This window comes from Melozone crissalis, unplaced genomic scaffold (genome assembly GCF_028551555.1).
Source record: "Melozone crissalis strain CALT ecotype California unplaced genomic scaffold, PUWL_Pcris_2 ptg000068l_1, whole genome shotgun sequence".
Taxonomy (NCBI): domain Eukaryota; kingdom Metazoa; phylum Chordata; class Aves; order Passeriformes; family Passerellidae; genus Melozone; species Melozone crissalis.
In genome coordinates this window covers 15,617,120-15,643,492 of record NW_026535846.1, presented here as the reverse complement: position 1 = coordinate 15,643,492, position 26,373 = coordinate 15,617,120, and the positions used below count along the sequence as shown (strand labels likewise).

Here is a 26,373-nt window from a genome sequence, read left to right as displayed (position 1 = left end):
GTTGAGTGTCAGCAGCAGGCACAGGGCTGAGGTTTCAAGAGCCCTTGAGCTTGCAGAGCTGCTCCTGTTAGTGCTCACAGGAAAATTTGTCCCTTTGCTTTATACTGAGACAACAGGAGAAACTTGAAATAGGATAGAAAAGCAGGAGCTGTCCTGTTACTGCCTTACCATGCTAATAAAGAGCACTTCCCCATGGCGTAAGGATGGCAACACATTGCTGCAGAAGAAATCTTGGAAGCAGAAGGAATTTTTTGTAATATTTGGAATATTTGTAAACCTGTACTTGGTGTGAGTTCAGCACAGCCACCCTCTTGCCATCCCTCCCTCCCTGAAATCCAGAGCTACTCCTCTCAGATGAATCCATCAGTGTGGCTCGAGCTGTTTTGGCTGCAAGACCAAAGCCTGGAGAGCATATGTTTCCCAGAGTAATTCAGAGAATCTATAATGTATAGTGTTCACAACTGGTCTCCAGTTGTGAATTTTTAATTATGCCAGATCATTTTCAGTAAATGGGACTTCAGGCTCAATTAGGGCTGTCAGATCCAATTTTTCACTCACCTACTATTGAACTCATCCTATGTTGTTTGCAATAATTGCCAAATCCACAGGAAAGATGAGACTTGCAAAAAAGGAATGTCTGTGGTATTTGCCATTCTCACAACCTCCTTCAGCAGTGTGATAGGAGCCCTGGATGCAAAGGAAGGTAATGTGCTTGGAGAGATGCTTAGATTGTTGAGAAGTATTTTTGCCTGAAATAGCAAGAATACAAAGTCTGGTCTTTGTGTACATCAAGGCAGCTTGGCTTGCCAAGTCCAAGAACTTGCATCTTGGAAAAATCAGATCATTTTCTCTCGTGTGAGCAGTTTTGTGGGGCACTGGTCTGTTGTGGGATTTGGCACAGGACACCAAGCCTGTACCTGAGATGTGATTGTCTGGTTGGAAGGGCTTGACTGCCAAGCTTGCAAGGAGCTTGCACTGGTGCTGAGGGGAGCAGTTCTCCTTCCCTGCTCCTCCTCAGGGCTTGTCCCACCCTGGGGCTGCCCCACTGCTCTGGTAACCTCACTGGAAGTGTGCTTGCCCTGTGCCTTTCTGTTTCTTCAGCTTGCTCTAGCTGTTGTCTCTCTAAAGCAGAGATAAGGAAGATGCCCAGATAGCAGAAAATGCTGCCTTTACTGTATCGATCCATGCAAAATTTAGTTTCAAAAACAAATGGGCATCTCTGTGTGCAGTGACCTAGAAGAGGCTGGAGATTTCTGTTTACCAGGCTGGAGCTGTGATGGGGCAGCTTTCCTCCTGCCTTTGGCTCCTGGGGCACCACAGAGTCACGAATGCACAGAGCATCTTCTAAAATAAACCCTGAGCCTACAGAATGGTTTATCCCCCACAAGCTGCCTGGTGCAGGTACCTGTGGGGAGGCCCCCTTTGCTCACCACAGGAAAGTGGGGTGTGTATCCAGACTCTCTGTCTGGATGCAGAAGAGCATGGAGAGGTTTATTTGGAACAGAAAACAGCACACAGAAATAGCAAACTGTCTTGGGCCAGCCAGCTCTGCAGTGGGATGCTGGGCTGTTTGCAGACAAATTGCACCCAGGCTCTTTGCCATGCTCCTTCAGTGTCTCTCTCATGGATAATGTGAGCCTCTCAGCCACATCTGCCAGAGAAGTGTTGGAAGCAAAGTCCCTAACAGATGTTGAATGGTGCAGTGATGTCCACTGCATTCCTCCCTCAGCCAAAGGCAGCAGGGAGCCAGACTGGCAGTGCTGTGAGCCTGCTCTGAAGAATGAAAGCCTGAGGATGTGTGTGATTGTGCTGGGTGTTCTTGGGGACTGGCTGCCCTTGCTGGTCCCAGAAGGTTTGGAGAGGTTGTACTTATTTTTTACTTAAATCCCAGAGCAGAACAAAACTTAAGAAATGGGAGGAAAGGGGATAAAATGAGCTGAAACCAGTGTGAGTATGCAGTGTGCCTGTCCTTGTCTGCTCCCTGAAGGAATGGCTACATGAAAAGAAAGGATATAGATGGAGCCCTTTCCTGACCATCCACTTCCTGGCACTGTTTCAGTCTGCTCAGAGACTGCACTGGAATGAGAGCTGGGTTATGAACAGCAGCATCCCTATGGATTGCTGTCCCTGCTGCTCTCCAGCTAATGGACAGGCAGTGCTGGGCAGGGGGCTGTGTTTACCCAGCCACTTACCTGAGCTCCAGCAATGCATTCTAACATCACTTAGCCCTCTGGCAAACTAATAGCCTGCAATCTCTCCTCATCCTCTTAGTAAAACTCTGACCCAGGTGGAGTTTGTGCTAACTGGGCAGAGAAAAACTGTTTCTGCCAGCCAAATGCTGGCACCCACAGTCTGGTCCTGGCTCCAGCCTCTCTGCTGACTAGCAGCTGTACTCCTGCACCCCTGTTACCTGGCAGCCAGTTTCCTCACCCCTTTCTCCTGTGTGTGTACTCTTCTGACCCATGTGTTTTTGTTGCTGAGCCCTTCTCTGTTTGATGCCTTTTCCTTGTGACGGGGAACAGCCAGTTCTGTCTGCACACTTGTATCTTCCCCCTTGTTTGACCCAAGAAAGCCATTGAACAACAATAAAAGTACATCAGCAGTGGCACTCAGCAGAACTGGCTTTTCCTTCTCTTCTGGCATTTTGCATCTTTGTCCCATTTTTATGCCTGATTTGAGGTGACACATCAGCTGCTCTTGGCAGGAGGTCTGTGAAACGTCACTGGCACTCTTGGGACGTGCTGAATGCTGCTCTTCAGCAGAGCCATCAAGCAGCACCTCTGTGTTCTGCCCCTGCTGCATCTGCCAGCCTTCCACGCTAAATATCACACTGCATGTCCATCTCATGTCAGGCACAGGTGACAGGAGACACTGCTGCTGTCAGGCCAACTGCAGCTCCCAGCAATTCCTGCTCTCCATAGCCAGCTGGGTGTTTTCCCCTAAACCCCTTCTCAATGCTTATTTATCTTCCACCCCAATTTGACAGAGGAGTCTCCAGATAAAGGAACCAATTAAAAAATTATGGGGAATGGGGTGAGAGAGGAGGGAGGTAGACAGTGTGCTTGTAAGAGGCTGATTTCTTTAGAAAATTAGACTAAAAATAAGTTTAATAATGTTTTACTGAGCTTTTGCTTCAAAGCAATCTGCTGAGTGTGTCTCACTGCTTCCTGCTCTGGGCTTCTAACTGCTATCACGTTCTTGGCTGTAATTTTCTCTGCACTTTTAGAGAGGCTGTGAGATCTTTGCTAATCACAGAGGGCAGACAAACCTTCCATTTTAAAGGTCTCTTAATAAGCAAAAAAAGAGAAGGAAGTCATGCAGTAAAAGGCATTGAGCTCCAGTGAATCTGCCATGGAGAGATGAAAGCTTGCACTCTGGTAGCCAACATTTGAAGTGGCACCTCAGAAGTCTCTGGCAGGGTGTTAAGGCACCAGTGCTGGTGGTGTGAGCCAGTTACCTGATAACAAACAGCCAGCTCCCCCTGGCACGCCTGATGTGGGGGTGGCACAGCACCCCAGAGCACCACACATAACCAGGGACCAACTCCACAAGTGCAGTAGTGGTGAAAAGGACATGGCTTTGAGTTCCCTTCATAAAATTAGCCATATGGTGCTGGCTGAGTCTCCTGCTTGATGGAAGTAAGGATCCAGAGAAGCGAGGAGTCGATTGCATTTTAGAGATTTGAACAGCCTGGTGTCTGTGTCCTTTACAAAGCAGGGCACAGCCCCAGTGCCCCTGCACCCAGGCCCTCAGGGATGGCATCCTTTCTCACTAGCAGCCAAGTGGTGCTGGGTGGCTTTTCATGGAGCATCTTGGCAGAGCTGTGCTGAGCACCATCAGCCTGACAGCCAGGCAGGAGAGCACTCTGGTATTAATTAACTCGTCCTGCCAAGAGCAGCTATTGATTTGCTTTTACAGGACTTTGATGAGTCTTGATTATGATTCTATGGAGGTAGGAAGGTTTCCTGCCCTCAGAAGACTAGAGCAGCCATAATTATAAAATAATTGTGCTTGTTTTCTTCTAAAGTAGTATTTTATTATTTGATGAATCTCTTGTTTGTACAGAGTAGACAGTACGGCTTCACAAACGACTTGTTTACTGTCGTGCTTTGATTTATAATTCTCCCTTAAAATTTTAGAGGGTGGGGTTTTTTCCCAGATATGCATTCAAATTACTGTGAAAGTAGGTCACATCATATTCGTGCAGCTGTTCCCCTTCCCCTCTCGCTCCAGCTCCCCACTGGTGTGGTGTGGGCTGATGATAAGTTTGTGCTGATGACCCAAGGCAGCACTTTGCAAAAGGTGAACCAATCTCATAAATCTTTCACCGTGATCCTGCTGTGTGTTAAAGGCCTACGTGCAGTTCAGAATATTAATTAAAGACAGTTAAACGGCACTTTTATTTAAACTGTGTCCTTAGTGTCTCCTCCCTGGAAGAGAGGCTTGCTCTGCATTTGCCTTCACGCACAGTCCCCTGAATTGCTGGCTGGGTTTGGGGAGTGGGGCTGGTGTGGGAGGGTGCAGGTCAGCCTTGCTGCTGTGCCAGCTCCGATGTCCCCTCTGGGACTGTCCCCCAGCTCAGGGGAGAATTGTGAGAGGGGTCTCTCCCCCTGCTCTGCTCCACCAGGGCTGCTGCGACCTGCCATGGAGCTGGGGAGAGGATTTATGTTGGTTTGTGTGTGGAGAAGGGCAGCAAAACCAGGGGAGAAACACAGTAAAATAAGGCAGAAGCTGGTCTGGCAGCAGCTGCGAGAGCAAAGGGGGTCAGATGGAGCAGGAAGCAGATTTATACCACTGTTTCCTCTGCACTGAATAGGAGCTTTCCCTTAGGAGGTTTTTGTGGAGAGGTGCAAAGAGCTGTTAAGTCATTAGTGCAGTTTCCCATTGTGGCAGCATTATTCCCTGTTATCTCCACTTTATAGCTCCTCTTTCTCACCAGTGACTACTGACCCAATAAATATTTGTCCTGACTGTATTATCTGCATCCCAAATGCTTACCTTGTCCTCTGGCATGCAACTTAAAGACATTACAGCCCCTTTTTCTGCCTGACAGGGAGAGTCTGGTGAGTGCTGGCCACTAATGCCTGCTTGGGAAAAAAATCCCGACCTTGGATAAGGGCTGGGCAAGTTTTCCCCCACAAAAGCACTTTCTTCCTTCAGCTTTTAGACCCTCGACTTCGAAGACGTCCTTGACAAAGCAGCTTCTAAAGCAGTCTCCCTATTTCACAGCACCAGCTCTTTACCTTTTTTTTTTTTTTTCTATTCCATTAACTCAGTGTTTTGCAGCCAACACTCCTGTTAATTAGGTGCTAATTTATTATTCCAGCCAGCTGTTATTACTGTGTAACCCACCCCTCCACACAGATAGAACCCAGCCCTGGCTCAGGTGTGGGTTTTGGGTGTTCTCCCAGCCATGGCATGACTGTAGGCTGGGTGACCAGCAGCCCCAAATGGGCATCCAAGGGAGACACCAAGGCTGCCCTGGCCATGAAGGAGGAAAATGAGGTCCTGTGGAGACACCAGGTATGTTTTCAGTGTTTCCTTCCCCAGCTCAGCATCATGCCTGTGCCATGAGCCCTTTCCAGGCAGACCATCCCCATGAGCACTGACAGGATCTTCTCCTCGGGGGTTGATGTCTCATGGTCAGTTGGTTTTAAAGAGGTGTGATTGCTAATTGGAGCACATGCCATCCCTTTCCCATCTGGACTCCCTCATGTCCATTAAAACCTGACAGCATCTCTGGGGGGAAAGATGAGTCAAACTGGCAAAACTGGAAAGCAGTTTTCTTACTTTACCCTTACAATTTTTTTCTTTAAATATTCACAGGAGCTTTTTTGATGGAAAAATCAAACTCTTTAAAAACTCCTGAAGAGGGGAGTAATTATCCAGCTGGCTCTTGTTAGTCCATTTCATAGCTATCAAAAGCAATGTTCTCCTAGCTCCCTGCCCTTGGTTCAATTCATTAATTAGTGATATTAATTAGTCGTATTAATTGCGAGCTGATACTTCTAAAGCAAAGGAGGCTGAATGCAAGAATGTGGTTCATAACCTTTCTGTGGATGAATAAAGGTTTCTTTCTGAATATCAGAGGTGCCCTGGAGAGTTCTGGAAATGCCTGCCAGGTAACAAAGGTGGCTTTGTCCATTACTGCTAGCAGGAGCATCCTACAATTTAGAAGTTAAAATACTGATTTTAATGATGTTGTTTGTATGTACAGGATCACAGCAGCTGTGCTGCTGTCTCCCAGCTCAGTGGATGTTGTTCTTGCCTATGTGTTGAAGACATTTCTGTTGCTCAGCATCCTGGGGTGCCCTTCCCACCTGCCCTCTCTGGCTGTGGTGCACAGGGGGTTTGTCATGCTGTGGTGAGCCCATGAGGCTTGAGGGCTCTGCTGGCTCAGCTCTGCAAGTGGTGTTGCAGAAGGTGGTGAGTCGTCCTGACTCCACACCACTGCCCCAGGGGGTGTTTGTCATGGCTCCTTCTAAACACTATCAGATTGAAAGCCTGAGTCAGCCCCAGTTCCTGCTCTAATGCCAAGAACAGATCTGCTGTTGCCCATCCTGAAGGGCCACAGTTCAGTTCCAGGTTTGTTGCCAAAATAGCAGCCTCCCTTCAACACGACTGTGTGGAGTCCTTGTGGTGTGATGGCATCAGTGGTGTCACTCGAGGACACAGCACAGTGTCATCCAGCCCTGCAAGGACTCAGCCTCAGCAACGTGGCTGAGGTCATTTGTGTAAGCAGATGTGCTGAGGCTTGAAGACAGGCTGGCGCTTGCTGTGAGGATGTAAAGGGTGTATCATGTAATTTAGGCTCTCAGGTCTTTTGCATGTGTGACCATCGCTTTAGAGGATCCTTTTGGTCAAGGAGAGCAAGGCACTGCCATCAAGGAAGAGAGCCCTGTGGAGATGGGCACGTGAGGAGACAGGTCACAATGTGGTGGCAGAAGAGGCTGAAGCTGCAGATTAACAAAAATGGATTGGTGTTGGATTAAGCAGTTCTTCAAGCAGTTCTTTTGTCCATATAGATTAATGGCCCTTTAGACCAGGCATTTGTGCAGATTTTAGGGGACAGGTTTTTGCTGGTCTCTTTGCAAGGAGCTGCCGAGGTGGGACCGTGCATCTGGAGAGTGGAGCTGCCTGTGGTGTGATCCCACTGGGCTGTGGTGTGATCCTGTGCTGTGACTGGGGGCATGCTCTGACCCCAGAGCTCAGTACATGTTCCCCTGACTCCTTTCCGTGCTGATCTACAGGCAGAGGCACACTGGGTAGTTCACACTTTCCCCCTGCTGTGTGCTCTCACAACTTGAGGTAATTTGGTGATTTGACAGCGTTTCTCCCTTGTGCTGAATAAAAATCAGAATTTGGCACAGTCCTGCAGGACTGCAGTGCTGCTGGGCAGAGCAGTGGAGAGAGTGCTGTTAGTGTGCAGCCAAGGTGCTGCTGGCATGCTGAAACCTGAATTTCTGCAGTGTGCCAGCCCCAGGAGAGTCATACTGCAAACAACCCCTCTTATCCTCACAGACCCTGGGCCATCACCTGGACCAGACAGTAGGTGTCTGCTCTGCCCTTCCAACTCATCCCTTCTGCCTTGGGGGCCAGCTCATCCATGAGCTGCCCTGACGGCTTGATGTGGACACAGGAGCCCGAGCTGGCCCACAGTTAATTAACTATGAGAACCATGAATTCTGTAAGGCTTCACAATTAATTTCTTCATTTCTTTTTTTCTTGCTGTTTTTGTTAATGAATTCATTCCATGTGCTCATGGAAGTATCCTGGTGAGGCTTGAAGAGCTGAATTACAGGGGGAAAAAGCCTCTCATTTTGCACCAGCATTTAGCTGATGAAATGTAAAGATGCAGTGAGCTGATTAGTGATTCTGGTAATGTAATTAATGCCTCTGTTCTTTCATACGTGCAGAGCTGGAGGTCGAGCTGAGCGCTCAGTGAAAATTTGCCCTGAATGTGCAGTTCAGTGTGCTCAAAATTATTGCTCCCTCGTTATGATTCCTCCAGTAATTCCAAATTAAAGTTGATATACTTGTAAACGAAAAGCAGGGCATGCCTGTGAATTGCAAGGGCTGGAGAATTCAGTTGCAGGATAGGAATGTTAATGCCGTGATGTGCCACAGGCTGGGCAGAGCAAACACCTTGGTGGCTGTCACTGCTGCCAGATGCAGAGCTGGTGGTGGGGCCTGTCTCAAACCCTTGCCTGCACTTCCCTGCCTGCTACAGGCACCCAGCCTCGTGTGATTCTTCAGTTACATCTTCTTAACATCACAAGCGTCATAAGCCGTTAACGTAATTCCCAGTCTGAAACCAAGCTCAGATGAGCTCATTTTTCCGTACAACATGATTTTAACATGCCTTACATGAAACTTTTATCTTTTTTTTTTTCCTTCCCCATTTTTAATAAACATCACATTATCAAAATATTAGTGACGCTGGATTTGCCACCGTTGGTTTACCATAGATAACAGCATGGAGTGTTCTTCCCGTTCTGATTCAATAGTGCATGACAAGGGAATCCAATTTGTTCAGATTTAGATGACATGCCTCCAATTATGTAATTCCATTAGGAGGTGCCTGCAGCCAAGTCTGTGCTCACAGTCTCAGCAGACATAACTCTAATGGGACGTGTTGCAATATTGCTGTGTGGTAAGCACAACTTTGATAGAGAGCACGACCTGTCTCTCCCAGTCGTGTTTGTGGGAATGGAGAACACGAAAAATGACCCAGCTGTACTTGGGGCTCTAATCTGGCAATAAGTTATGTCACTACAAGAACAAAGCTTTGCAATGAAAGGTGAATTTGCAATGGCTATATATTTTATGTATTCAAAATCAGTCAGTAAATGCAGCACTTTGAATATGATCTTATATTCAATTCCATAAATGGAAGATATATTGGTTGCAGTTTTTCCTCTTGAATACCATCTCAGATTCCTATGTACTTGGGAATGTTGGATATTTATGAGAATATAAAGCAGTGATGAAAACATAAGACTAAATCTCAGCACAGTTACAACTTGCTTTAAATTATTAATCTTTAAGAAGCATGATAAAAAATTCTGCTATGCAAATTCTGTGGCACTGGAGTTGGTGTACATATCCATTACCATAGAGCTATCTAAATAGTGGTTTTAAAATAATTGTGTAATGTTGATGCAGAGTTACAGTTTCTGCAGGCAGGAAAAGGCAATTCTAGTGGCAGATCTGTCTCCCCAAGAAGTGGGATGTAACACCACTCATAAATAAAGCTGTTTAGATGAATTTAGCATCACTTACAAACCAGAGGATTTCTGCAACGCCTTTGGGTAAAATGGCTCAGGCAGGGTTTGGCAGGGCTCAGCTCTCCAAGGGCTGGGAAGGAGCTGCATGGGCTATGTGGGGTGTATTTTTGGTAGAGGGTGCTAGACCTGAGAAACTGAAGAAATTAAAATGCATTTAGTAGCCATAAAAAGGTCAAAGCTCTGACAACCGTGGGACATCTCTTGCTCAGTCTTGCCCTGTGTTTGGCTGGACCTGCAGAGAGGTTTATTCTGCAAAGCAGGGATGTGAGCTGTACCTCTGTTGGCCAGTACTAACTAGGGTTTGGCCAAACAGATAGTATTTAAATATATCACTTATACTAAGAAGAAAAGTTCCCTAATCCTTGCTCTGGGAAAGTATGAGTGATAGCATCTCTACTTTCATAATGTTTTGCAGTTCTCACATGAATATATGGAAGAATTTAATAATGTTCTAGGTTAGAAAATGATCATGCATATGCATACATCTTTAAAATCTGTCTTCTCTGACTTTCTTTCCCCTTACTTACGTCAAGAGAGGAAGCCAGCAAACGATTTCAATGTGTGATGCATCCAATATCACCTTTCACATAAACAGAAAAAATATGCTTCCTCTGTTGATGTGATGAGACCAGGATGCATTTAAGTGTCTAGAGAAAGTGTCATTTTGTTTAAAATAATGTGAAGAGGAGCCTAGTTGCCGTATGTTGAAATGAGTTATGAGGGTGCTGCAATTTTAATGACAGGATTGGTGAGATGCAGCCAAAGATGCTGCTGATGTGCCTGAGCCCTGGCCCAGATTGTCACTGCTGGGATCCCTTCTGCACCTGCTGCTCTTGCCCCATCCCTGCACAGATGCTTTGCCAGAAAAGCCCACTCAGGTGGTGTTTAGCTGTGCTTTAATCTGGCCCCTCAGTGGATTGCTTAGCCTGCAGATACAATGGAGTATATTAACCTCAGTTCAAAGCCCAGTGTAATTTTGAGGGAATGAATTGTTCAGATAAATTTGGTAGAGCAGAGTTTCTTAATCTGCTAAATGGGGAAAGACACTGCTGCCTGCGATTTGGGAATAAATTAGATTATCCTAGATTAACCCCTCCAGGGATGAAGACATAAGAAGAAGCTGTTGCAGCTCAGACAGTCGATTTTCAGGTTTATTTATCGCAGCAATCCAGCTGCCAGTGTGACTGAGAGCAGAGCCTGAGCTGCTGCCATGCACTTCACCGTGCTCTGGAGCTCCTGTTTGCTGAGTTCAAATGCAGGAGCATCAATCTGCTGCCAGCCAGGCCACGTGCCCTGGCCCTGAGGCACTGGACATTGCTTTGGCTTCTCTCCCTGGGGACAGAACACCCAGGTGTGTTTCCCTGGGGGTTCAGGGGTTCACTGGAAAGTTTTGTTAAAGCAGCTGTGCTCCAAGACAAGCTCAGTCCTTGAATCCCTTCTGATCCATGAGGACCCTGTTTAGTTCCCTTTAGGAAGAGGTTCCCAGGTGGGCATAGAGGAACACCACAGATCTTGCACCTTCACCCTGGTGCCAGCGTGGTGCTGGATTAAGTGGCAGTGAGCAAACCTGCACACGAGAGGCAGAGCCCATGTTGCAAATGCTTTTGTGACTGAGCATCACTGCCTGTCTGCAGAGCTGGCTCTGGCCCCTCCACCTCCAAAGCTCCAGTCCATTTCAAAGCAAAATGGGAAAAGTCTGGGGTCCAAAAGATGCATGCCTTGGCCTGTGCAGCATCTCCCTTTGTCTGATCCTGGCAGGAGTACTTCCATGTCCCAGGGGTGTCTGCAGAAGCTGAATGGTGAGAGCAGAGCTGGTGGTCCCAGCCCTGTGCCAGCACAGGGGCATGACAGCAGGGGTGCCCTTCCTTGGAGACCTGGCTCAGAGCTGATGCTAATGGTGAGAGGAGTTACTGCTCAGCACTGTGTGTGCTGAGAGGAAGTGTTCAGTGTATTACTTTCTGGGACACCTTCCCAGAAAACGTTTCCTTGTCATAATTGCAGCACTGATGCCATAAGCCCCAGCAGCAGCTCCCTTTTAGTGGAGATGAATGGAGTGGAGTATCAGGAAAGCTTTCCAGGATTCAGTTTGGTCACAGCCTGTTAAATCAAGGGCCTGTTCAATGAGGGCATCATGTGCTGCTCAGCCTGGCCACACACAGCTAAGAGGGATAGCTGAAAACTCCCTGTGTTTGCTGCTTGAATTTGGGGATGCTGCTGCATGTGTTCCCCAGGAATCTCTAGACTCACTCTCTCCTAGTGTGCTGTCTGAGCTGGATAATAAAGCTCCTCCAAGCAAGGACCACATTTGCCATGGTGCTGTCAATCCAGGAGATGAGTATCCCCAGGTCCTCCTTGTTCCCATCCACATGTGTGGCTCCTGTGTTGAATTCTATTTCATGTTTTGTGTGAGGGGGAAACAAAGATGAGAAACTGCAACTGATCTTAGGCATTGAGGGGTTTTGGAAAGATGATAGACCAACAATTAATGGAAAAGCTTCTGGCTTTACTATTATTTTGTTCTCTGGTGATGTGAGACTTGGCACTGGTGGATCCTGAAGGGACACTCATTCCATCCTGTCCCTTCCCTTTGGGGACACCCTCTGAGGGGGCTGCTGAGTACTCCAAATGGGTAAAGAAGGAAATCTCAGGACTGATAACCAATATGAGTGGAGTTCATTGAGGAAGAGGATGAGATAAATCAGGTCCTTCATGGAGATGGAGATATCGGGATCACCTCTTTGCTTGCTTGAGTAGGGCAGTTCCTCAGTGCTCTCCCCCTCCTTACCTGCCATGCTTTCCTGATGTGCAGGGCTGTGCTCCACTTTGTTTCCTCACTGGAAACATTTGCCTGGAGGGAGACAGCTTGGGTTGAATTTCCCAAAATTTCCCAACTTTCCCAAAGCTGTGCTCTCAGCGTTGGAGGGTTATGGTGTTTCAGATGGGTAGGGGAGATGCAGTAGAGACAGAACTTAAAGCTGATGATTGGTGAACTGTAAATTTGAGCTGGAAAATGTGGCTGTACTGTAAAATTCAGGACACCATCTGTTTCATTGCTTACTTGCAGTAACATTTGTACTTGATAATTAAAATGTCACACACATTTTTAGCCAGAATAATCCATGGAGGAGTAGAACTGTGTCTTCTGAAAATCTTTCAAAGAGATACAGATAGGAACTAAACTGTTTTGAACCATTCTTGCTGCTCATAGAAGAGTTTTGCTTCTTGTCTTTTTTGTTAGTTTGTTTGTTTCCTTTTTTTCTTTCATATTTTGAGGACAAGGTTGGGGGAGTGGCAGATCCTTTTGGAAGGAGCTGTGACCTTAGTGAATAACCCTACATGTCATGTGGTTTATTTTGCTTTAGGTTTATCATACCAGGTTTATCATGTCCCTTCTGGCAGGGGTAGGTTATCTTTGGCTTCAGCTGAAATCAGCTTGGTTTTAAGGGTTTCTCAGCTAGCCTAAGCAAGACTTCCCTCCAGCTGAGGGTTCAGTGTGCTGCCTGCTTGTTTGGCTGTGGATGGTGAGGGCTGGGAGCTCAGGGCTCAAGAGCTGCAGTGAGAAGCTGCTCAGAGAAAGGTCAGATCTGACCCAGACTTGTGATACCCTCACAGTGAGACAGCCAGAGTAAAGGATGAAGCAAGTAGCACTGTTCATGGGCAGTGGAATTGAGTGCCTTTTGCAGTGCCAGTCCTTCAGCTGGCACAGAGGGGAGCTGACTGCTCTCCTTGCCCAGCCCAGGTTGTTGCCTCTCTGTGGTGGCCTCTGTTCAGCTGCCACTTTGGCTGGAGTTTGCTTCATGGCACTGAAAAGATGGAAAAATTGAATTTGCTTTTGACTGTCTGTAAGTAGGGTTTTTAATGTCTTAATGCTACAAATTAATTAAAAATATAGGGAGCATCTGAAATGCAGAAAAATGCAATGTGTCTGAGCTGATGTCAGTGCTGAATGTGCTGTCACTGACTGCCAGTAAAGCATCTGATGAGGTTTTGCCAGCTCAGTCTCCAGTTTCCAGGCACACCCCGAGCTTGGACTGTATGGATAGTCCTGAGCACAACACAATGCACACATCCTGGGTTTGTTCAGGGTTGTATGAGAGGCTAAAGTGTCATTTTCTTTTAACATGGCCCTCTAAGGGCATTGTCCTCACTGATTCAGACTGAGTAAGATATACTTAGATATACTTGTACTAAATGTTTGGGGTGGAACTAGCAGAGGGAAAGAAGATGTTCTGCACATCTTGTAATGTTTACTTAGTCTTGCTTGCCTAGCTGATGTAAAACCCCTCCCAGCTGAGTTTTGACACAACAAATGCATCCATGGAGTTTTACTAGAAATGCACTCTGCTGTTCCATGAAAATTTTAAATCCAGTTATGTCAACTGTGTGTGAACACAAGTTTTAAAATCCTGGTCTGCTGGGAGCCATTTGGAGCTCAGTGTTACAGTGCATCAGAGTGTGCCATCAGTAACAAGTCAGGATTAAAGATGAAGTCTGCAAAGAAACCACAGCCAGTGCCTCAGAAACATTTCCCTGCCAGCCAGGTGCTTTCAGGGCTGTCTCCCATCTTAAACATCCCAGCATCCATGCAGACCTTGTATGTCACAGCTCAAGATGTATCCTTGCAGGATGAGGTCCTGTGCTTCTGCCAGGAGACTGTATTGTAGTGTGTGAGGCAGGGCTTAAAATATTCTAATTGTCTGCTATGAAATTGCAGTTTTGTTCCCTGGAGTAGAAAAGTGAGTTTAAATCATTAATACCACAAGTCTCAGTGATGATTACGGAAATGTTTGCAAGTGACTTAATCAGTATAGTTTGTCTGAGTGGCCCATTTTAATATTATTGCACTGATTAAGTTTTCTTAGCTAATATGTGTTTCATTTCCAATTCAATTAAATGAGAATCCCCTTCCATTACATGATATTACAGTAGTGCCCTAGTGGGGCAGGAGCACACTTGGTATTTTCAATTGATACAGATTTCTTCATTATGCAGTCTCATGGTGCTCAATGGAATCAATGAGAGCTGAAATTAAAACTGTGGAAGTTGCAGCTGTAAATACACTGTCCCTTCCTCTACCCTCTTTTGGCAGCAGGCTGAGAATTTCATTAGTATCAGTTCATTAATTACATTGCAAAGATGTTTTCAATAGATGCTTGCTTTTGACAAAATTTTAGAAAGACTGGGAAGGATTTTCCCTGGATTTCTGTATGAGCAATAGTCATGATAAGCAAAATGTAAGTTGCACTAATGTGCCTTTTTCATGTGCTATATATCCTCAGTTTAGTTTTTAAAAGCACTTTTGTGTAGCCTATCGTGGGATGTATTAACTGGAGTAGGGAAGATTATCTGCAAATGGCTTGTGAAGGAATTACGTTCTTTCGTGTGAGCCAAACCTCCTCCTTTTATGTATTATTGAAGAGAATTGATTGAGCTCTGATATAGTAAAAAATTATTTTATAAATACCTCTCTGGAGTTAATTTCCCATTGTGGGAGATGCAGAGCTGTTGGGGCTGATTGTGTCATCTTTTCCTTGAGAGCTCCAAGGTTTCTCCAGCACCCAGGCAGGGATGTTCAATAGCAGCTACTCTCATGTGCAGAGGAGCTGGGTGTCCAGGCAGCAATTATGAATTTGTAGTGAGTGCTCAGGATATAGGATAAATCACAACTTCTAAATACACATCGGTGTGTTCATAAAGAAGACAAGTGTGCGTGCCAAGCTGAGACTGGAGCTCTCCACACCCATTTCCTCCTGGATCGTGTTAGCCACAGAACTGGCAAATTAAGCACACAGGGTTCAGTGATCTCCTGCTTCCTGTGGGTGGCTGGTGGCTGGCAGGACAAGTGTCCACATCCCCTTAGGGACCTTGGGCAGGTTCACTGTGACAGCCCCTATCTCATTTCTCTGTTGTTGTGCAGCTCCATGCAGCCACGTGTCAGCTCATGCCCTCTGCTTGCACACACAGCCTGTCTAAAACACTGGTTTTATTCAATTATTATAAGTATTTTAATCTGGTCAGAGAGAATGTGGCTTTGCCCATTTAAGACATAGCTAAAATATATATGGATATAAGGGTAAAGCTTTTTTATTGCCAAATATATGCTTTTTATAAACAAGAAGTTGGATTTTTTTTTTTTAGAATATAATAAATATTTTAGCATCGTTATTCTGGCTCCATAAGTGCAATGAAAATGTTAGCCTTGGCATATCAATCGCACTTTACAGATGACTGTAATTTCCTGAATGTCAAAACTCCAAATTTCTCTACTAAGCAAACTTTTCAGTGGCAAAATAGATTGCCTCCATAATATATCACTGTGTGCAAGAAAAAATGAAATCTTTATGTACTGTATTATGAATCAATGAGGCATTAAGATTCTTGGAAGGGTGAGTGGACTCTGGAAAATGAAAAACTGCCACTATTCCATCTCTGTAACCCGCTGCTTATGGAGTGCAGGCTTTGCAAACCTCGATCTTTGCTACCGCAGAAATATCAGTTACACGTTGAAACTAATTCCTGCAGCAGCATTTAAATGGGGTAAATACTGTTGTAAAGATCTGATTTATAGCAGCATCCTGTGGTTATTCAGCAGCTCTGTTGCAGTGGCCTCCTTTTTGCTTTGGGATATCTGCCATGCTTTTTAATGAATCCACAACAGCTCTGTGATCGGGGCCATGCTGTATCACTCCTGGGAGATGTGGGAGATGTGGCTCCAGGAGCTCCAGGGGACAGGGACAGCTCCTCACACCAGGAATAGGAAGGTGCTCCTGGCACTCTGTGGGTGCCAGAGCTCAGTGTTTCAAAAGACATCGCTCACACCTTGAGTTTTCTTAGTGTACATTAAGAGCAAAATTCAGCTCTGCCTCTGTTTATTAAGGGATAATCACCTTAGGCAAGAAAGGCACTTTCCAAAGCCAAGGCCTTGCTGCTGAGACCTCACAAATTCAGTGTCACCTGTGCTGAGGTTGTCATCCAGCACGATGGAGACATGGCACACACTGATCCTCCTGTGACCTTCTCTCTCCTTTCCTTGTGTTTTACCTCCACACCACTGCTGCCTCCATCCTGATGCCTCTGTCATATAACCAAGCTCATGAGGTGGGAAGATTTACTGCTCTAGATAGGCTGTGATGGAAGCTGGGTGTTTCCAGAGGGCAGCTCAGTCCTTTATCCAGCAGGTCAGGTGGCTGGGATGGTCTGGGCCCCATTGCCACCCTTTCCCATGCCAGACTCCAGGGTGGAGGCAGAGGAGTGGGAATGGCACCAGCAGCTGAGTCACTCTTCTGTTTGCGGAGTCTAAAAACAGAAACTTGCTTCTCTTTTTATGCACTACTGAAAAAAAAAGTAATTTAAAAGGTCACTATTCTTGCTGAATTGGTTGTGAGCAGGGGTGTCCTGCAGAGATCTTAATAATACAGGCAATTATGAAATTAATACCACTCTGGCAGATCTGCAGGGCTGCTCTCCCCTCTGCAGGCAACACTGTGGACAATTATTTTGTGCGTGAGGGTAGCTGGGAGCATGTGTGTGTGTGAGGCTGCATATTTTTTACTTATTTAAAGCCTTATTTTCATTATCTTTGTTTGCATATGCCATGCCTGCACATATATGAATGTGTACCTTGACCTGCTAAATCGCTGCCTTCCTCTGTGCCTGAAATGCTTTTTTCCCCGCAGATCTTTCATTTTTGGTAATTTCATGGGCAATGATGGGCTGATGTAATTGCTGTTCTTGAAAAATCCAGCTCCTTTTTATGGGTTTCTCTGGCACTTCTCCCCTGCTGCCGTTGCTGTGGGTAGGCTGCTGGCTTCCTACCCCCACCATTAGTGTTTCTAGACAAAACATCTCTGTGATTCATTGGGTGCTGATAGAAGTGAAAACATAATGATTACTTAGAGGAAATGTAAATTTGCATTTGCTAACAGCTTTAATTCACAGTCCTGAAATACTTATCTCCTTTCCTTCCAGGCCCTTTTTCAGAGCTAATGCGCTATTTGCTTCTGCCACCCTGAGACCCAGAGTAAAGGAATACAGTCTGGGTAGTCTTGCAGGCTGCTGCAGAGGAAAGGGGTGTTTGTTCCTCCTCCTCTCCCTCCCCATAATCTTTATCCATCACTTCTTTAATGAAGAAGGGATTTGTTCATTTAGATTTCACTATACTTTGAATGTTGGATGAGGTGGACCTGGAAGTTTGGTTTTATTTAAATGCCTGAATATAGAGAGGTCTCGTAGGAGCAAGTATAGCCAGCCCAGGGTGCAGCTGGGCCTGAGCTGCTCTGAGGTCTTTGGGCAGAGGAGAGAAGGGGATCAGTCCTGTTCCAATGCCCCTGCTCCATGGTCACCTCCTTGCACGAGCTGTGACAGTGCCAGGGGGTACCCTGGCATGCAGATCCACATCCAGGGCATGGAGGCAGCCATGGAACACTGGGCATGAGATCTTCTCCCTGCAGCTCAGGGGAACTCAACAGCCCCCCTTGCTCCTCTCCCACTCTGAGATGGGGTTTGTTGCTGCTGTCTGTGGGGCTGGGAGGCCTTGGAGCAGAGCAGCACTGTGGGGAGCCCATGGGCCATGAATGCATCTCCACTGCTGCCACTGCCGTCCACATCACTGCTGGGAAGCATCTGGAACCAATCTGAGTGGATGCAAACATTTGATTCCAACACTGCCCACTAAACTTGCCAAATATTTTGGCCTCATCTCTGAGTTGTGCTGCAGGAGCAGCTCTTGGCAGTGAAGAGGTGTTCTCATTTTAGGGGGAGGTTCCAAGCAGGGATGGTTGAGGCAGGAGAGGCTCTCACAGGATGCTCACCTCTGTCCTTCTGAATGTGTCTGTAGGTGACAGAGTTTGTCAAGAACCAGGATGAGTCACAGTATCAAATGAACACTTTGCCTCTCTCTGAGTGATCTCCAAACAGATGCCTGACTCCAACAAATTAGGCAGCAGTGGTATTTCTCTTGGAGGAACAATTTGTGGTATTAGCAAATCAAATTCTCAGTGGGCCACTCTTGATGGGAATTAACCTCAACTTCTGGGAGCGGAGCACTCGGCACCCGGCATGGCGTAATTGAGTTTGACTTCTCAGAGAGATGTGGTGGCCATGATTGATGGGCTGGAGACCCTCTGCCAGAGATTGAAATCCATCAGCAGCTTTGGAGCCCACGGGGAGGTTCCTCAGAGCACAAGGAATGTGAGACTCGCACCATTCGTGTTCCTGACCTTCCGTCATTGTCTGTGACTTTGCTGTCAAATAATCCTGAGCAGGGTCAAATAATCCTGAGCAGGGACGTTTTCCAGGTGGTGTGGGATGAGGGAGAAGCGCAGGACGTGCCTGTGACACAGTTTCTCAGTTTCCCCACAGCTGCTGGGAGCAGTGGAGGAGAAGGAGATGGGATCTCAGATCTGTGCCACAGTGTGGGAGCATCTTCCTGTGGTCAGATGAGCTGAGACAAGTTGCCATCTCAAAAAAAATCCCAAATTGCTCAGCCTTTAAAAGAATGAGTATGTGGCTACTCTTTTATAAGCAAGCTCTCTAGATTTTTATTCAGCAGCATGAGCAGTTTGTGTGGAGGGGGGAGGACATGGATGTCCTTGTGCTGCTTGCTGGCTCTGGTGATTGTGCATTGTTTCTGGTGATGAAGTGCCAACCCTATGATTATTTTTCTTTTTCCAGTAGCTCCATCCTTAATCCTTTGCATCATATGCAGAATCTCTGCTGCAGGGTTTTAGTTTGTTTTATTTGCATTTCTGCTGGATGTGGCACAAACCTGGTCTATCCGTTTGCCCCTGCACCTTCAGAGTGAACTTTTCTTTCAAAATATCCATTTTCACCTGGAGCAGAACTTGGAATCACACTGGCCCATTAACGTACCACAAAGTCCATGAACTAGGGAAAAAAACCCACACCGATTTGGAAACTTAACAAATTTCCTTGTCTCCCCCATCTCCACTCAAAGAGATGGAGGCACTTGTATAAAATTGCCTCCCATTCACTGCACGAGCCCAGTCTGTGACTCCAAACGTCCTAGCCAGGCTTGCCATCTGGCTGAGCTTGACCTAGATACAAATGGGTGTGTTTGAGCCAGCTTAAAGCATGGCTTTACTTTTGCATGGTGAATGGGACTGCCCCAGTACTTTCCCTGGAAATCACAGCTCTGCTGCCTCAGCCCTGTGCTGAAGCTGTGTTTTCCTGCCTTAGTTTGCCCCTGGGAACAGCCTGTGGGGGAGATGGGGATGTTTCTGGGGCTGCAGTGCTCCCTGTGCAAAGGCTGCAGGTTTCTCACCCTCAGTAACCTGCAAAGCTCTTCTTGCTGCAGCCTCATTTCTCAGCAATGGGAAAAGGTCACTCAGTCCCTCACCTACTAATCCACTAATGGATGTAATGGTGAGTGCATGTTCAGCTTTCAGCTCCTCTCTCCAGTCCTTACCTCATAGTTCCATCAAGCCAGGCTCAGGTTTCCAGGCTGAAGCCATGGCAGCGCCAGCATCTGACCTCCAGCCTCCCTCGACCTCAGCAGGCCATTAAACAGTGGGGCAGCGGGGTTGGGATGAGCTGTGCTCTGACTTTGGGAGATTCTGACCCATTTTGATGCATAATTAGAGTCCCCTGCCCCTCACCTATTTAGTTCTGCACACAATGAGCCCCCTGAGCACTGTGGTGTGAGTACCTGCATATCCCTTCGCTGGCAGCTTCTCCAGACTCTGAATCTGAAGTCTCTGGCTTTACTCAGTGTTGTCATCCCTTGGGGTTTCACAGTTTCTTACTTGAACTTCTTTTTTTTTTTTTTTTTTGCAATTCGAAGTTTGAATTGGATTCTTTAAAAAACTGATTAGGTTGGAAAAAAGGGAAAAAAGGGAATCTCATTCTGTCCCTGTGTTAGGCAGAGGTGGGGAAAGGGCTGGCAGGAATGGACACTGTGACCACAGGATTATCCTTCAAAGCAAACAGGTGCAGCATGGGGAGCAAACTCAACATTGTGGGACTGTTCAGTCCCCGTGTTCCTCAAGGAACAGCAGTGCTCAGGGAGAGACTGAAGCAAGTCACTGTTACATTATCCCACATTCCTGATGCCTCCAGGTCAACCTGCTTTGTGAGTTGCCCTCGAGCTCCCTCTCTGTGCTTCATGGCCCCCCAGGTGCATCAGAAAAGCCACGTTCTGGTGAGTGCAGCTCTGAGTTGGGAGGGATGATTCACAGCAGTTGGAGCTCTACCTGCAAACGTGTTGTTTTGGGCTCTGAAGCACACGCTTCAAGGAGCAGGCAGGAGCTCAGCACCCCCTTGGTAAGGCAGCAGAAAGAACAAGCTGTTACCTACAGAGCTAAAAATAATTGCAATGCTTGAAGTCTTCCTCAGTTGCAGCAGAATGATGCTCAAAGTGCTGATGGCCGAATTCATCTCTGGCACAGCTCTGAGTTGAGGATGCATTAAAGCTTTTGTGACTTTCTGAAGCTCAGTTCAGATGAGCACAGAGCAGCACAGCTGCTTTCCTGGAGCTGCCATGATTCCTAACTCAAGAGGAGAGGCTTGGGGCAAAAGCTGATGTTCCCCAAAGGGGCAGTGCCTCTTTTGGTAACATTTTAATAGGCAGGAGAGAAATGCATAAAACTGCTGAGATTGGCCCAGCAGCTGACAAAGCATCTCTCTCTAAGACATGTCTTCTCATTTTCTGAAAGCAGGATTCATCTAGGAAATAACAAGGTGGAATAAATAAGAGCTCTGAGCCTGTTCCAGCCAGCTGTGCTTAGGCCAGGGAGGATAAGGGCCCTGCCTGGGCCATTCCGTCAGTGTCCCTGCCTGGGCCATCCCATCAGTGTCCCTGCCTGGCACCCTGAGCTCAGGGTGCTGGGGAGGCCCAGACAGCTCCATGCTCACTGCAGAGTCCAGTGAGCACTTTTGCTCAGCCTCATCCCCCCCAGCGTCCCTGGACTGCAGCATTTCCCTGGCAGGCACAGATGGAGATACCTGCCCAGGTGAGGCAGCCCAGGCTGGCGGGGCTCTGTTACAGCACAGCCTCTTCCCCCAGCCTGAGTTTTTTATTCATTCTTTTGTTTTTACAACAGCAGCCAAGGGAGATGCTTTGTCACCGCCTGTGACCAAGGAGCACAAAGGGAGAGTGGCTGAAGAGTTTGGGCTGTAATAAAACGCTCGCTGCATCGATCTTGGCTCAGGATTTGTTTCCCTTCTTGCATTAACTCCCCATCGATTTCTGTGATGACCTTAGAGCACACAGTCTGCTTGGCCTTCTCCTCCAGCTGGTAGCCCCCCTGTGCCTGCACCCTTCTCCCCTGAGCTGAGCTGCTCATGGCCCAGCTCCTGCAAGGGGCTCTGGGGCAAGCAGGGCTTTGCTTTTGTCCCCACGGTCATCAGAGGTTTGTTGCTGTATGTTAGTTAATGTATAGTTAGTGTAGAGGTTAGTGCTGTATGGTTGGGTCATTATTTCAGTGCAGTGTCCCAATAAACTTGATCCAAGGCCCAGGAGTCCTGGCAGAAGGTAAAGAAAGGGCTTAGGTTTGTCCCAGAGATGTTCCATTTCCCCGTGCTGGGGATCCTGACAAGGCTGGGTTGCTGCTGCATCAGAGGAGCCTGAGGCACAAGCATTGTCAGGGACAGCTCTGGTTGAGGTGGCGCATCCTCTTTGCCAGGCTGGGTTCTCCAAAGCTACCAGAGACCTGCTGAGATAAGACAGAGCAAAACTCTCCCCATCTCTGCAAGGGACAGTGTGGGGTTAGCAGCTGCCACTCACTCATGAAAGTGAGCTTTATTCTTGCTCACTCTTACCCCCAGCTCTCACAGTGAAATAAATCACTGAATGGCACTTCTGTGGATAAGGACCTTCCTGGGGGTTGTGGTGGGGACTTTTGTTCCCTTTGCTTGTGTGAATCTGTGGCCAAATCCCTCTGAGCAGAGGGGTGGTGTGATTGTGGTGTCCCAGCTCCAAGGGTTGAATGCTGTTTTTTCCAGCCACTGATTCTGTTCTGGGCTCATTGGTTTTATTTGGCTTTGCACGTTTATTGTACTTTCTACTTACTTAATTATTCATGAGTGTGGATGCTCTAAATAGGAAGGAGAATGGTGATTCTCTAGGTTTTCTTTCCCTGTGCAGCTGGATCCTTTTTGTGCTTGTGATTCACATTTTAGTCCGTTCAAAGACGATTTTCTGTAAAACATTGACATCTAGTGGCTTTTCTGCCAAAGGAAACAACAGGGAACGAAAGTTTGACTTCAAGGTGACCAGTCACAATGTCTCTTGAGAAAGCAAATTAATGTGCTTCTCCTCCTTGCACAGCACCAAGGACATGGCAGTCACATCCCAGGGGCTCAGGGCTCCTGGGCACACACTCTTTGGTGTCCTCCTCCTGGAGGAGTGGCCTTCCCTGGCAGGACAATTTGCTTATTGAGCTACTTTAATTCCATTTGCTTAAGCAGATGGCTGATATCCTGATGGTGTTCCTCCAGCATCATCCAGGTGAGGCCATGGTCATGTTAGTGGAGATTCAAAGAGCTGTGTCCATCCTCAGGATATGATGGTGGATATCATGGTGTTTGATGGTGGATATTAATGTGCAGCCCAGAGTGAGCTCTGGGTGAGTTCTGTGGTTGAACTTGCAGCTTTTCCAGCTGGTGGCCTGATGGATTCCCTGTGGCAGCATCACCCCCACATGTGCTGCTATCCTGTTGCTTCAAACCAAAGCCAGCACCTCTCTTGAAAAATGTTTTCTCTTACAAAATGCTGTAATGTATCCTTTAATTTCTTTTTAGTCGCTTAGCTCTCCTCTCTCATCATTTCAGTCCTGTATCAGATGAAGGCAGTAGAGTAAAACAGGATTTTATATGGGCTTTGCCAAAGTACTTGTTAGAGTGGAAGTGGTTTGGGGCTTCTGGGCTCACCCCATTGATCTGCAAAAGGAAAGGTCCTGTAGGAAATGCCTTCCTCAGAGGTGTTATGCTGCTCTGGGGCTCGTGCAGCTGAGACCCACAACTGCTCATCAGGAACACAGCACAGGCAGCTCTTTGCTGTCTGTGGAAACCTGTCAGTGCAGCTCTTTGGTACAAGGAAATTAAAAGAGCCGGAGCTACCTGTGTCCTGCTTGGGTCATGGCTTACATCCTGGGAGATACTCCAAGTATTCTCCCAAGGTCTGGGGCAACCATCAGTTGGTTGTAGCACCAGCAGGAGGGTGTTACCACAGGGACAGCCCAGCACAGAGGGGAGTCTGGGGTTCCCTTGGCCTCTGTAGAGACACCACCAGGTAACAGCGACAGCTCTGTGTGTGTGCAGGTAGATGCAGCCCCCTCACACTCCCCCGGGGATTTATTGAGCCGTCCTTCACCCTGTGGAGGTGAACTCACAGAGGAGCCTGTGCAGCAGGGCTGCTGAAAGCCTCTTAAGTGCCTCTGCCTGTTTGTATTGATTGCGAGCGTTAATGCGCTGTGTGCTGGAGACACACACGGGACTGAACGCTCTGTTTTCCTCTCCCCTTGGCAGGAATTTCTACTACATCACCATCCTGCGTGACCCCGTGTCCCGGTACCTGAGCGAGTGGCGCCACGTGCAGCGCGGGGCCACATGGAAGGCGTCCCTGCACGTCTGCGACGGCCGCTCCCCGACCACCGAGGAGCTGCCCAGCTGCTACAGCGGGGACGACTGGTCGGGCTGCTCCCTGCAGGAGTTCATGGACTGCCCCTACAACCTGGCCAACAACCGCCAGGTGCGCATGCTCTCCGACCTCAGCCTGGTGGGCTGCTACAACCTGTCGGTGATGCCCGAGGAGCAGAGGAATAAGGTTCTGCTGGACAGTGCCAAGGAGAACCTGAAGCGCATGGCCTTCTTCGGCCTGACCGAGTTCCAGCGCAAGACTCAGTATCTCTTTGAGAAGACTTTCAACATGAACTTCATCTCGCCGTTCACGCAGTACAACAGCACAAGGGCCTCCAGCGTGGAGATAGACAAGCAGACTCAGCAGCGCATCGAGGCCCTCAATTTTTTAGACATGGAATTGTACGATTATGCAAAAGACCTGTTCCTGCAGCGGTACCAGTACATGCGGCAGAAGGAGCACCAGGAGGCGCGGCGGAAGCGCCAGGAGCAGCGCAAGATCCTGCGGGCCAAGCAGGCGCACCTGAGGGAGCAGGGGGAGAACAGCTCCAGCACTGACTACACGGGGAACGTGGAGCGCTGGCGGCGATAGTGGGGCGCACCTGAGGGCAGAAAATGAGCAGAGCCCGAGCCAGCCTGCAAACCCAGTGATGCTTCTCGAGGGTCTGAAGCAAAAAGAGGTCAAAATGTTGCCTTTGCAGTTGCCTTTGCAGTAAATGTTGTACTGTACGTGGAACACTTAATCTTAGCGTGTAATTAAATTGTCCTTTTTAGGTTTGTTGGGTTATTTATGAAATACGGGAGCCGTCTCGGCTCATCGGAAATGTTTGCTTGGACATTTATTTAAAAGAAATGAAAGAAAAAAAAATCCTTATATTAGTTATGAGTACAAAATGGGATGCTGGAAAATGTTTATGATGCTCGGCTGAAATCTATCTGGGAAGCAAACTCATTTCCTAATAACGAGCATTTAGCATACTCTCACAATACAGTATATGAACAAATCCTTTTCCTTTGATTTTATCTTAATTTTATTTTAATAATGTGTTTTCAAGGGCACCAACTGCTTATGATATTTACCAAGTTAATGAGTGAATGATGAAGGGAACAGTAAAGGTCTAGAAAAATTATCGACTAGTTTTATGTATAATATTGGCTTTTAAAATGAATAGAAGTAATTTCTCTAGTTATATAAATATTTAAAATTTTAAACTTTTTCTACCTACTGCTGTTTAGAGTTTTAAGCTTGGTCTATCTCATATTTAAAAAAAAAGAAAAAAAATACATGCATACTTTTCTGAACTCAATGCCAACGTTATAAGACACTGTTTCCAGAATTTTTCAGGGCAGTATGATTTTAACCATTCTGGAAAAGTTACAGCACATTCTCATGTTTTTTTCATAAAGCCTTCTCCAAGTTATAATCCTGTGACAGTGTCTCATTTTAAGTCTTTCTTACCCATTAGAATACATAATGCTGAATTTATCATTCCTTAATAATTGGTGGTATAAACTAGATGAAATTATGTTGCTGATATTTGTGTAGTGTCTTTAAGAAGTCATAAAACTCTCTAATCCCAGCAATATTATAAAGAGAATTGCTCAACGGAAGTAGATTTACACTTGAATTAGGATTTACTTCCAGTAAATCTTTGCTACACCAGATAAGAACAGGGCTTTTTTTTTTTCCTATGCTCTTGAGCCCTTCATAGCGATGATGACAGATGAGGACTGGGAATGAGGGAAGCCAGTTTTTCCATAGCCATAGTTAGAGGGGGAGAGGGAAGTGAGGTGCATGGGGGGCACAGCTCGCTCCCCAGCAGGCTCTGCTGGGCTCAGGGTCGGAGCTGGAGCGGGGTCCTGCAGCCCTCCAGCCTCCCCAGGCCCACGGGACAGCAAACGTGGTGTGAGGGGCTCCTACAAATCTCTATGCAAAAAAAAAAAAATACAAACCTCTGCAAGGCTTGGGCCAGGCTTTCAGCAAGCTGAGCACATTTGTCCTGCAGTGCTGCCGAGCTTGGCACTGAGCTGGGCGGGCTCTCTGTGGCCCCGGGGACACGATGCTCACGAGGCTCACTTGAACTGTTGCCTTTCACCTGTAATACTCTATACACCAGGAGGGCAGGGGGGCAGGAAATGAGGCAGAAGGCTTTAAAACACCTTAGGGCTCCACGCCTAAGTTATCTGGAAGTGGTTTTACATCTGATGATGTGTGGCTGCCTGGGGGCAGCAACCCTGCCAAGGGCAAGGGGAGAGCAAAGCAGCAGCAAACCAATACCCTGCATTAGCAGCTTTGAGAAGAGAATAACTTCATGTACAGCAATTTTTTTTTTTAAATGAGAACTGCAGTTGCCAATATGATGTCTCAGTTGTATTTTGGTTTTCACGGGGGAAAATAATTTGCTCTTGAAACTGAAAGGCACTGCTGTAAACAGGACTTAACTGTGGGCGAGCTGGAGGCCTGTTGCAGGAGGTGCATCTTGTTTTTATG

At 47.0% G+C, this 26,373-nt stretch overlaps 1 protein-coding gene across 1 annotated transcript in view; it reads left to right on the top strand.

Moving 5' to 3' along the window:
* Positions 1–25,920, top strand: part of HS6ST2 (heparan sulfate 6-O-sulfotransferase 2) — a 125,361-nt gene extending 99,441 nt beyond the window's left edge. The window contains exon 2 of the mRNA XM_054289585.1: positions 23,772–25,920. Within this exon, the coding sequence (XP_054145560.1) occupies positions 23,772–24,474 (703 nt within the window). The 3' untranslated portion in view covers positions 24,475–25,920. The remainder of the gene's footprint in view (positions 1–23,771) is intronic.
* Positions 25,921–26,373: the final 453 nt, after the last annotated feature.